Genomic DNA, 13672 nt, shown 5'->3' on the forward strand with positions numbered 1-13672 from the left:
GGAGTCCCAAAAAAGATTCAGAAAAGAAATCGAAAACTTGATTTAGCAGCTCTTTTCAAAAGGCGTGAATGTAAATAAAAGACATCTCCTGAATAAGCTTCAGGACCTGTTTGAACTATTGATTTACGTAATTGAAAGTAACCAATCAGGACCTGTTTGAACTATTGATTTACGTAATTAGAAGTAACCAATTAGATTTACGACGAAACCTAAAAATATCGATCTTAACTTATATAAGTTAAAAATTTGGATTTATGATAATTTGTAAAATACATACGCTTGTGTCCAATTTTTTTTTTTTCCTTATCATTCAGGAAAGCTAAGAAAATCTCAGGATAACATACATTCTCTAAAATTTGTCACGATTCGTATATAAGTGGGGCAATCTCCCATCTTAGTAAATCTGAACTAAGAACTCTCAAAGAATCGGTTAATTATTGAATTTCAATAATTATTGAGTTTAATAAAAATTAACAAAGATAAATATTAAAATTGATATAAATAAATATGAACACTGATTATTAAATAATTAGTTCAGTTTAGGTAAATAGTTCAGATAGATAACAGTAATTATCTCTCTTTATATGAGCACCAAATTCTACCAATTTAGAACTTGGACCAAGTCAGATTTTAACTGGATTAATAATCTAATGTCAATTTTAAAGAGAAAAGTTTTGAGTACCAATTTGTACCCATATGGATTTTAGATTTTATTTTGGCTGTCAATTTTGAAGTGCAATGATTCTATAGTCTCCAAAATAAAGTACAACTTACTTTCTAAAGTATAGAAAACACTACATTAAAAACTAATCTTTATTAGAAATATGAGATCACAAACATAAAATAGTTAATATGAGATCACAAACATAAAATAAAAACCGTGAACTGTCCTTAAAGAAATATTAAGACCCACTATCAACTGTCCTTAAAGAAATATTAAGACCCACTATCAATTGATATTGGGTTTCTGACTAAATTTCCTCTTACCTCTTACGATTTTCCTAAGATTAATGATAGCAATTTCACTAATTTTCCTATAAACGTTGAAAAAGTATAAGGATGAAGGATTGAAGATATTTATAACCAAAAAAACTAGTTGTCAAAATACAAATATCTCCAGACAATACAGATGTCTCCAAACATACAGATGTCTCCAAACAAAATAAAATACAGATTTCCTTCTTATTCTTTCTAAAAAATAATATCTAAGAATCTTTGTTATTAATAATTACAACCACACAATTACAGTAAAAACTAATCTTTATTATTAGTAATCACAACCATACAATTACAGCAGAAACTTCATGACACCTCCCTAAAAACAGCACCACCAAACTAAGCCCATCTATACATCCATTATAACCATACAACTAAAAACAAAACAACCTTAAAGATAACTAAACCCTATTACTAGGCAGGTTAAACCACAACCCATCCATCCATGCATGCATGAACACGTGGATCCATCGTGATTTAACAATCATTATTGGCTAATTACTACCATCTAATTAATATTAATATAATTACTAATTAACCCTTGGTCCTGAACTTTGACTCGTCGATCTGGACACCTTCCCTCTCCGCCCTTTCACCACCGGACTCATCGTTCGTGCTCAGACCTCCTTTCCTCCCCATTTCTTGATATCCCTCCGTCCCCAGCTGCTCCTTCCTCACCTGCCCTCCTCGGCTCCTCCCTAAACATATTTTTCATTAACTCATTAATACGTTTTAAATTTTAAAAAAATTATATTTTACAATTTTTCTATAGCCACGTTATGGATCTAAAAGTGCTTTCAAACAGTAAAAAAATACAAATTTCAAATACAGATATAATAAATAACAATCTGTTAACCGAATTTTACATTTAAAATTAATTTTTTTATTAAATGATTTTTTTTATTAAATGAAACAAAAAAAAAAGATCAAGAACTCAATATATACAAATAAAAAATACTAAGACTTACTGAACTAAAAAAAATTAAAAAATCATGGCTTTTTGCCTTCATTAATTAAACCACAATCATTCACTTTTCAAAAAATTAGTGCTCATATTTTAATAAAAACGGTTTTTTATTAAATAATATTAAATTAAAATTAAAATTAAAAAATTCGAGTACCTTCAGCAAGGTGTTCTTGGGCTTCAAGGCTCTTGCCGCCGGTGCCGCCAGGTACGACAGTCTCACCTTGCTTTGCCTTGGCATCAAGTTCCGCCCTTGATTGCTGTTGAGTTGCTGACATTTTGGGTTTTCCTGATTTTGATCTACGCCCTACGATTTTAAGACAGTGTTGATGGATTACCTGATGATGATAATGATTGAGTAGAAACGGTTGTAGACAATCAGAATATATATATAGGGGGAGGAGGATGGATGTCCATAATTTTGGATTACGACACGTGGTGGATGATGCGGCGAAATAGGAGACTACTTCATCATACACGTAATCCATGTCGTAGAAGAATGACACCTGTCGTCTTGGTCTTTTGACACTGCAGTTGTTATGGTTTTATATAGGCGACACAGGTGTATAGTTATTTGTTTTATTTTTTTATATAATGAAAACTAGTTCTGTTATTGTATTCTTTTGGGGTAATTTAGTGATTTTTTTTTTCTTAAAATAAAATAAACTCTATTGTTTGATTATCAGTAGGGCTATCAATTAGATGGGAATTCTCATTTTTGTTGGAGTTTCGTTCCGTTCCGTTACGGACGGATCTGTTTAGGATCCCCATAGAATGGAAATGGTTTGTATATTGTCTTTGATAGCTGGAGATGGAACGGGGATAGTTATAAGTGTCTCATCCCCATTTCCAAATGTCCTCAATGAAGATCCTTGACTAAATATCTGAATATGGAAAAAACTAATATCTATATTATTAATTTATTTTGTACTTATTTTTATTTTATGCTTTGAATTTTTGTGTGTAATTGTTTAGTTAATTTTTGATATCTAGTAGTTCCAAAAAAGATGATTTTCTAAAATCGAAAATGCAGTTCCATAGAAAATATGACATTGAATAACTTTAATTCTTGAAAATTTTCATTTTCAGGTCGTTAAAGATAGTTTTAATAGCATTATTAAAAGTGTGAAACCTCAGTACTTGTTTTGACAAAAAGTAAACCACAGTCCTTTATTTGAAAATTAGTGAAACCACATGAGTTTTATTTGAACTTTACTCTTAAATTTATATATAAAAAAGATTAAAACAATTACTACACCTGCATATTAAATGTCGGAAAATATGTCATGCATAAAAATTAATAAATCAATTTTTTAAAATAGATTAAATACCATTTATGAAAATACTTATTAAGTAAATTTTACCAAATAATTAATACAAAGGGAAAAAAAATTAGATACCACAAAAATAAAAATAAAAAGCTTAATCCAATTAAATACTTAAAATTTATAATTTGTGTTATTGGCCGCTCTATACTTTCCACGTATATTTTAATCTATTATGCACTTTTTTTTAATCAAAGAATAAGCTTTATTAAGATGAATCAGAAGCAAGAATAGAAACAATAAGAGGGGGTGCGCTTTGCCACTCCCTGTGGACAGACACTAAACTGACTGTTCTGGCTAGACTATAAGCAGCACAGTTCGTTGAACGCTTGTACTAAAGATAGACAGTCAGACCGGACTTCTACGTTTCTATAACCATTTTCCTTCAGCCACGATAGTGCTTCTTTAACGGCCATTGCTTCGGCAATAATCGGTTCAAAGTAACCGTCTAGAGCACCATGTTGAGCAAATATACAATCCTCGGTCTGATCTCGGATTAGGAATCCAAACGAGCAATAGCCTTCATCTCTAAAAACTCCAGCATCCACATTGCAAGCTACTTTATCATCCGGTGGAGCTTCCCAACGGCTTGAGTGTGTACTATTTGGTGAAGTTGATGTCTATCGAAGGTCCCGTGCTATTACCCAGTCAAATATTCACGATTTGCTACAGTAACCAGTTCCTCAGCTGATAAGTGTTTTTTTTATTCCAGACTTCGCTGTTCCGATTTTTCCATATTCCCCAGATCAACCAAACCAAATCTTTCTCTACCTCTATCCCTTTATCTGTTATCATTCCTACGAGCCAGTTTATGAAATCCGCCATTGACGACATGCGATCGTCACGAAAGAAAAGACGCCAGACCTGTTGCGAGAGGGGGCAACGTAAGAAGGCGTGATCTACATCTTCAATAGCAGACTTGCATAATGCACACGGTGGTGATAAAGTGTTGTGACGAATTTGCAGATTACTCAAAATAGGTACACAACCCGACACCAGTCTCCATAGGAATTTTTTTATTTTGGGTGCCGTTTTTAATTGCCATAGGAGATTCCAGTTTAGAAGCTCATCCTCTTGTCTGTGATACTGTTCCGATAAACTTCGGTACCCCAACTTTACCTTATACTCACCCGTTCTATCATATCCCCAGAACCAAGAATCATCGGAATGAACATCAACTCTTGGTATGGATAGAATTAGACGTTGGTCTCTAAAATTGAAGGCTGTCTAGATTAAATCTCGATTCCATGAATCGTCTTCCTGCATCAGGTCACTCATGAATCCAGTGGTGATTTCTACTTGCGGTGTGCTGGTTACTAATGGGTTTGACAGATCAGGAAGCCAAGGTTCCTCCTGAATCCGTGTGAGCCTTTTGTTGCCAATTTTTCGTCTTAAAACGTTTTTCAGCATGTTCTGGCTTGATAGAATACTGCGCCATACATACGATGGGTTGTGGCCTATAATAGAGTTTAGGAAGTCTATTGATGGGAAATACCTTGCTTTTAGTAGCTGCGCAACCAGTGATTGAGGCTGTTTAATGAGGCGTCAGGCCTGTTTTACAAGCAATGCCCTGTTGAAGTCCTGCAGTCTTCTAAAATCGATCCCACCAGCATTCTTAGGTGCACATAAGCGCTCATATTGCATCCAGTGAATTCCTGAACTGGAATTGGATTCGCCTTTCCACCAAAATCGGTTTAACATGGGCTCCATTTCCTCACAAAATTGATCTGGTAATAAAAATATGCTCATTGTATATGTTGGTATTGATTGGAGCACCGCTTTTATTAACACTTCTTTCCCGGCTCTTGAGAGAAACTTCTCCTTCCAATTGTAGATTCCGGCTCGGATTCTATCTTTGAGGAAATCAAAAGTCTTTATTTTACTTCTTCCCACTACTGCCGGTGCCCCCAAGTAAAAACCCAACTCATGTACTTCCTGAATAGAGGGACCAGTGTTAGTACTGAAGACCAGAGCGGATTTCTCAGTATTAATACACTGACCTGAAGCTTTCTCATATTCCTGGAGACACTGTTTAATCACACTAGTACAGAAATGGCCTATGACCACGGCTGATTTGTCACGGTTCTATTAGAAACCGTGACAAATAATGTTATTTGCCACGGTCCTACAAGGAACCGTGGCAAATAACACCTTATTTGCCACGGTTTTGTTAGAAACCGTGGCAAATAATGTTATTTGCCACGGTCTTACAAGGAACCGTGGCAAATAATACCGTATTTGCCACGGTTCCTACAGGGACCGTAGCAAATAAGGTGTTATTTGCCACGGTGCTTATAGAACCGTGTCAAATAATGTTATTTGCCACGGTCCTATAAGGAACCGTGGCAAATAAATTTACCACGACTCTTATAGGGACCGTGGCAAATATATTTGCCATGGTTTCATACAACCATAGCATAAAGTACTTTATTTGCCACGGTTGTTATTCAACCGTGACAAATAATATTATTTGTCAGGGTTCCTAACAGAACCGTAACAAATAATATTAATTCAATAATTCATCAATATTAAATATAATCAAATATTCATTTATCTAATCTAATTAATTAATTTACCTAAGGTTTACCTAATCTATTTAATAATTTGTAAATTTTATAACTTAATAGCATATATAAAAAGAATTTTCAAAATTTAGTTGAATATATATAATCATAATTATATTTAATAGTTTTGATTTAATTTTTTTTATAATTTTTTATATATATAATTTTTATTATAATTCATATTTTCATACTTTTATAATTAATTTGGAAATGAGTAATGCAATTAATATATAGAGAGACTTTTTGGGACTTAATCTGATATTTAAGGATAAATTGAAAGGTATAGAGATTTAATTGAATCAAATTTAAACATTAAGGATTTGATTGAAGAATGGAGGGGCTAAATGGAAAATAACAAAAATCTATATATAATATAAAACAGTAACGATGGAACTAAGGTGTCACTTCCTCCTTTTTTAGTGATAAAAATTTTAATACGTTAATTTTAATTTTATTATATATAAATATATAAATATTAATAAAAATACAATCTAATAATTACAATTAATGACATAAATGCGTTATATAAATTAAATATTATTATTTGATTTTCACGTTTACTTTAAATAATATTTTTATAGATAAATATAATAATAAAATAAAAACTAATATATTATATATTATATTATATTTTTTATCAGTAAAAAAGGAGGAAGTGACACCTCAGTTCCATCGTTACTGTTTTATGTTATATAGATTTATATATTAAGATGAATCCGTACATCGCACGGACCAAAAACTAGTAGTATATAAATTCCTACTTTCAGATTTTAGGGTTAGCCATAAACCCATTTACCACACCGCTTCCTCTCTTCCTTTATCCCTTGAAACGCATTTGAGATAAAACAAAAAAACACAGCAGCCCCCGCTCGCTTCCTGCCATTCCGGATTCGTTGCTGCCGTTCGGTGTGCCTCCTCATCTCCTACTATTTCGCGGCTCCGTCGTCGACCTTTCGCTGCTATATCGTCCTCTATTCCGCCATCTGAGTTTGCTGTCGTCGGTCGTAGCTCCCGTAAATGGAAAATTGCTGCCGTCGGTCGGAGCTTCTATTTTTCTCTCCCTCTCTCTCTCTCTCTCTCTCTCTCTCTCTCTCTCTCGCTCTCTCATTATTTCTTCATTTATGCCTTTCTTTGCTGCGTTTTTAATACATATCAATCCCTTAATTCTATTTTAAGTTCTAGTTTTGTTGATGTTGGTTTTTCATTTCTTTTCTTTGATTAGAGTTCTCATCTGGGTTAGAAAGTTGATTATATATTACTTTATTTCTAATTCATTTTGTGAATGTGTTCTTGCTTCTTGTCTTGTGTTTATTTATGGTTCTTCCTTAAAATCAATTTTCCTGATTATAAGATATGTTAATTGGTAAGGTAGGTTAAGACATGGATGCACATATTCTGTGATGGGTCTCTCTTTTTCCTTTTTTCCAATGTATTAATTTATCCAGTAGTTTATTATCATATTGTGATGTATTGTTTTTTTTTTTTGGCAGATGATTTTCTATTTTGAAAAGTTGTGATTCATGAGAAAAAGAGATAAGGGGGTGAAAGATGAGGGCTTTGATATATAGGTATAACAATTTCAATAATAAGAAAAGGATGAATGGGGAGGATTGTGGCAATAAGTCATGGAATACCTATCCAAGAAAAAGGAATGATTGTGAAAATGATAGATTAGAAGGCCCTAATAGTAATAAGTGTTCATTTTGTGAAAGTGAGGGCAGAATTGGTGGCTCCTCAAGTGAAGAATCTCAAGATGCAAATTACTTGGAAGTTCCACAGCTGAGTGATGAGGTGGAGAATCAGATTTTGGCAAGGGTTACAAGATCAGAATACTAGAAATTCCCATTGATGAATAAGCGAATTTTCGATCTTATGAAGAGTGGTGAACTCTTTAAGATTAGAAGGGAACTTGGGGTTAAAGAATCATTTTTATTATATTTACAACCGGAGACGGTGGTTGGTGGGCGTTTGATAGACAATTCAGTTCACATAGGAAGTTTCCTGACTTGCCTGCAGATTTTACTTTCTATCTATTAATTAGCAATTTTACTTTCATTACTGCAATAACTGATTCTAATGATCAGAGCACTAAAGAAACTGAAGTAAAGAAGTTCTTTTTTGTAGACATTAATTTAGGGCAGCCACACAATTCAACTAATGTGTAGGGTTGTAAATGTTGGATGTGATATATTAGAGCTCCATTCAATCCAAAATATTTTATTTTATTTTTTTAATTAAAAACATATCATTGGCCACGGTTGTTTCAACAACCGACTCTAATGGTCAAAGCATTAGAGTCGGTTATTACAACCAACCGTGGCAAAAACGCAAGGTATTAGAGTCGGTTATTCATAAAAACCGACTCTAATGCCCCTTTGGCTACGGTCGAACAATCGTGGCCAAAGATGCCAAGCATTTGCCACGCCCCCTTTTGGCCACGGTCGCGAAACCGTGGCTAATGATGGTAAACGACCGTGGCCATAGGCCATTTTTGTACTAGTGTCATTCTGGCTTCGTCAATTGAGGCTCAAAAGAAGAGATAGCTATCATCCACGAAGAACAGATGGGAGATATATGGAGCTGACCGTGCAATCTGACACCCATGAATTAGCTCAACTCGTTCTTTAGCCTGCAAAAGCGCTGATAATCCATCAGCGCAAATTAGAAAGAGAAACGGACTAAGCAGATCACCCTGTCTCAGCCCATGAGTAGGTTGAATCGGCCCAATTTCTCTGCCTCCCTGACCAATTTTGTAACTGACAGTTTCGACACATAGCCTCATCCATTCAATCCATCTGTTCCCAAATCCCATTTTGGCAAGCATATCCCATAAGAACTTCCATTCTACATGGTCATATGCCTTTCTCACATCAAGTTTAAATGTTGTGATACCTGATCGACCCTGCCTTTTATTCTTCAAGTGATGGATGACCTCATAAGCTGCAATGACATTATCCGAGATGAGCCGTTCCTTAAGAAAGGTGCTTTGGTTAACTAAGATGGTATCAGGAAGGATTTCTTTAAATCTGGATGTCAGCATTTTTTAGATTATCTTATATAAGACATTGCATAAAGCTATTGGGTGGAGGTCAGTAACTTTCTCTGCATTTTCTTTCTTCGGAATGAGTACAATGCGTGTATCATTCAGGTGTGGAGGAAATTGTGTGTTGCGGAGAGCATTTAAGCAAATTGTAGCTACTTCATTACCAATAATATTCCAAAATCGTTGAAAGAAGGCAGGGTTGAATCCGTCTGGGCCCGAGCTTTTGTCGGGATGCATGGAGAAACATGCACTTTTGACATCTTCCAATTCGAAGGGCTATACCAGAAACTGATTTTGAGCTGCTGTTATTCTCTGTTGTACTGCATTTAAGATGCTCCCTGCCTCGCTTCCTTTACTTGTGAAAATATCGTTGAAATAATCTTGCAAAGTGTCTTCAAGCCCGCTGCCCCAACCGCATAAGATACTGTCACTATTCTGAAGTTCACTGAAACTGTTGTACCGTTTACATGATGAGGCGTATGCATGAAAATGTCGTGAATTACTGTCTCCGTCTTGGAGCCAATGCTGTTTAGCTCTTTGTTTCCAAAATTCTTCCTGCATCTGCAAAGCATTGACATAATTGGTTTTGACAGTCCGAAATAGCTCCATCCCCATCCGATCGGTTCTATGACGTAGCAATTCTACCTGCCTCCTTGCCTCATCAATCCGTCTCTATAGATTGTTGTCCAAATTTTTGCTCCATTCCTGAAGCGCATCAGTACAGGCCACTAACTTCTCCGCTATGGATTTCCCAATGTTTGCCTCCCAGGTCGTCTGAATCAATGTCGCACAGCTGCTGTCCCTGAGCCACATATTTTCAAAACGAAACCTTTTCACCTTAAGAGCTGCTACCCAGACTTTAAATTGTAAAAGGAGTGCCGAGTGATCTGAACATGCTGCAGTTAAATTACGAATAATGGAGTTGCCAAAGTTCTCTCTCCAGGCCGTGCTAGCCACCACTCGATCCAGCCTCTCCTCAATCCATCGATTGGAGCCTCTACCGACCTCCCAAGTAAACTGATAGCCCTTCATCGGGATGCTGGTTAAGTCACAATCTCCCAAAGCCGTCTGAAAACCTTCCAGCATCAAATACGGTCGTGCTAAGCCACCTCGCTTTTCGTCTACCGAGACTATGTCGTTGAAGTCTCCTACACAACACCACAGAAACTGATTAGATGAATCCAAAGACCTTAACAATTGCCAAGACTCTTTCCGTCTGCTCCTTTCCGGGAAACCGTAAAAGCCTATTAATCTCCACTGCTGAACATTAGGGATTGAAACCATGCCATCTATGAAATTTGGTGAGGCATCAAGAACATTCACTGCAATACTGCTTCGCCATAGTAAGGCAATTCCTCCTCCGTGTCCCTTACCGTCAACAATAAAATGATTCTCAAATCCCAACTTTTTACAAACCATCAGAACTTTTGCCTCCTTAATCATAGTTTCCATTAGGAAGATAATTAGAGGCTTGTGAGCTCGAACCAAGTCCTGAAGGACATTAACTGTGCGAGGGTTACCCAGCCCCCAACAGTTCCAATTGAGGAGACTCATACTCCTGGGCGGACCTGTCCGCCAGGTCTCGCCTCTCCTTTATTTTGTGTTTTCTGGTTGTTGTGTGACTCCAGGTCCATTTGTTTTGTGAATGTTCTCTGACGCTTTGGATCAATGCTAATACCTTCGTCAGAAATGCTGCCTTTTTGTGCTAGGGTACTCGCAACGTTTGCTGGTGGTTTTGGTATACCTCCTGTTTTGCGATTTTTCTCTTCTGTTGTACCTGATCCGCTGCTATTGCACATGCTTGTGTGTGATTGTCTGAGCGGGATTATCTTTTCAAATTTCTCATTGTCGGCCTCTACAGAAGGATCCCTCAGCCATTCTTTTCCTCTCTGAATGCCGGTTTTCCTGATAGTAGCCCTTAGCCAACTACCGAACTTCCTCTCTATTGTAATCTCCCTACTGTCGAACAATAGGGGGAAGAACTTGTCTGCATGGCCTATAATTCCATAGAAAAAGCAAAATTGAGGTAGTCGTTCATACCTGATATTTACCCATATCCAATCCCCTCCGCTCCTTTTAATTTTCTAACCCGTTTTGAGATTTTTCCTGACATCATCTGTAACTTTTATACGTAGATAGCTGCGACAGAGTCCTGTGAAAATTTTAGGATCAGATTCCACATACTTGCCTACCTGATTTCCAATAGCTTTGCAAACCGCTTCAGTTTGAAAACCGATTGGTAGGTCGGATAGCTGTAGCCAGATAATAAGGTCCGTAAGAGTAGGGTGCAAGGCTTGTTCTGGTATGTCAAGCTGTTTGATGATGAGTAGGTTTTGGTTGAACGTCCAGGGGCCGTCATTCAAAACTCATTGCATATCGAGTACATAATAGAATTGGAATAAATATCTCCCCTCCATGTTTGTTTCCGTGATTGTCACTCATTTGACAGGCTGCCATATAACTGCTAGGGTTGTTTTCATTGACTCAAAGTGGGTAGCTTTTGAAGTGAGGAATTGGCCGACAATGAAGAAAAGCAGCTTTTGGTCGTTTAGTTGAAGCGTCTCATCAGCAAGTTCAATACCTTCTTCGTCATTTGTAAGACAGAGCTGAGCATATTCTTCGACGAGTCCTTTGTTCTTTTCCATGATTTTGGTTACTGCAGAGAAAAGGGATGCGTGGTTGAAACTGGTTGGAGATGTGAGCAGGGAGGGATGAAGGGGATAGGTTAATGATGATCTCAATCGGAATCTGTGAGAAGTTGCGGCTGATTTTGGTGGTAATTTAGGTTAGGTTTGGTGTAATTAGGTTTAAACATCTCATTAGAGAAGACGAAACACTCCAGCGGGAGAGACTATATCACACATTTAGGTCTATCACACATTTTAACTTATCAATTTTAAATTTTTTACAATCTTACATACGATTAAAATTTTAAAGTTTTAATATAATTACCGTCAGTATTAAAAATGATATTGACTATTTGAACTAATAAAAACTCTGAAATGATCGCTAAATTTATTAAAAGTGGTATCATTTAACTTCCTTGTTAACCATCAAATTGTCCATGAGATAAAAAAAAAAAGCCTGATTTTTTTAACAGTCAATTTATTTATTTTTTTTTCACTAACTTTTTTTAGTAGTCCATTTATTTCTCTTTTTTTTTAGTCCTAGTTTATTTCTTAGTTTCAAGTGTATTTATACCTAATACATATTCATTCTAAATCAAGGAAATCAATTCTAATAAAATACTATCTAAGAGTCTTAACTTTACACGTGGACTTGTCGTTTTCATCTTCCGATTGACCTCGTCATGGATGATTTCATTAGAAAATTGTTGGAATTGATGACATTCATATAAAAAAATACATACCACATTTTAATTCTTAAAGAAGTTAGACATTCCTGATTTGAGGATCAATTTAATTTCTTATGGGATTGTATATTGAAAAAACTTATTGAGAATTTTTTCGGGAGTAAGAAATGGAAGCTCAACATAAATTCCTTGGTGATTGCAAAAAGAAGCATGTGACATATTCTGCACAAGACAAATGCAGTCATTTTTAAAGATGGAGAAAGGCTTTTATTCCTTCTAATGGTATAACATTGTCTGCTACAAGTAGAGAAGATGTACGAGTTCAATTCAATGATAAATTAGGACCGAAATGATACATATCAGTTTTATCTGAAAGTTTTAATCGTAAACTTACAAAGATATTTCTTCTCTAGCTAAACTAGAAGGAGTGAATCCCGGGTTTTACGGACTAAATCCGTAGGAAATCAAAGATCCCCCATTGTTGAAGGTAAAAACCTTAACAAATCTTCTTGAAGAAGATTATAATTTAATTGATAAAAAGTTAAAACATTACAAAGAGAAAGAGATGAATTTATATCATCTCAAAAACCCTAATTGCCAAATTACAAAAAGGGCAAATTGCATAGCTAAATTAAAACATAAAGATAAGGGGTAAATGGGTTAAATATAAAGGGGTGGCATGGATGGTAAATAGGGAGTGGTATAGTTATAATAAGGGAGTGGCAAAGGTGTAAATAAGGAGGGAGTATGGAGTAATGAGCAAGTTCCTTAAGCTGAAGGTACGCGGGGCGTGCCTAATTCTACGTGGGGACGTAGTTTGGCTAATGAGCCATTCTCAGTATCAGTATTCATTCTACACGGGCGTGCCCAATTCTACGCGGGACGTGCCTTGGCTGCTGAGCTCCTCTCTGGATCAGTACTCACTCTATCCGGGGCGTGCCCAATTCTACGCGGGGCGTGCCTTGGCTATTGAACTCTTCTCCGGATCAGACACTCAAGTACGTGGAGCGTGCTATAAGGTACGCGGGACGTGCCTGAGCTGTTGAGCTGTTATGCGGCCCTGTTTTGGCCTCTTTACTCGCTTGTTGCTCGTGCTTGGTTCTTCCTCCGACTTCCCTCGTACGGACCCGGTCCTAGGAAAAGATGCCCCGTATCATACACTCTCTCTTAAAAAGAACTTGACCCCAAGTTGCTTGCCACATATTGATGAGACATGTTCGTTGTGAATGAACCCAAGCCCTCAAATCGAACCAAAGTGTTATTCGAGATGAATTCAAGAAGTCCACTCCACATATTGTCGTACTCACCTTCTCCTCACGAGCTTTTCCCTATATCTCCATAAGTGCCTCACCACGAACTTCATCTTCCGTGGTACTCATCTCCCCATCTCCACCAATATCGGATGCTCTTCCAATATCGAATGGTATGTCTTGGCGAAGCTTGTCAAACCACTTCCCAATAAATGCT

The 13672-nt window shown here is 36.4% G+C and overlaps 1 protein-coding gene across 1 annotated transcript; it reads right to left on the reverse strand.

Moving 5' to 3' along the window:
* Positions 1 to 1242: 1242 nt before the first annotated feature.
* Positions 1243 to 2330, reverse strand: LOC136226905 (protein EMB-1-like). The gene is made up of 2 exons (XM_066015587.1): positions 2118 to 2330; positions 1243 to 1694 (listed from the first exon to the last, which is right to left on the reverse strand). Exons 1-2 carry the CDS (start codon positions 2236 to 2238, stop codon positions 1531 to 1533), a joined length of 285 nt encoding a protein of 94 aa, XP_065871659.1. The 5' UTR covers positions 2239 to 2330; the 3' UTR covers positions 1243 to 1530.
* Positions 2331 to 13672: the final 11342 nt, after the last annotated feature.

Source organism: Euphorbia lathyris, chromosome 4 (assembly GCF_963576675.1).
Source record: "Euphorbia lathyris chromosome 4, ddEupLath1.1, whole genome shotgun sequence".
NCBI classification, from domain to species: Eukaryota; Viridiplantae; Streptophyta; class Magnoliopsida; order Malpighiales; family Euphorbiaceae; genus Euphorbia; species Euphorbia lathyris.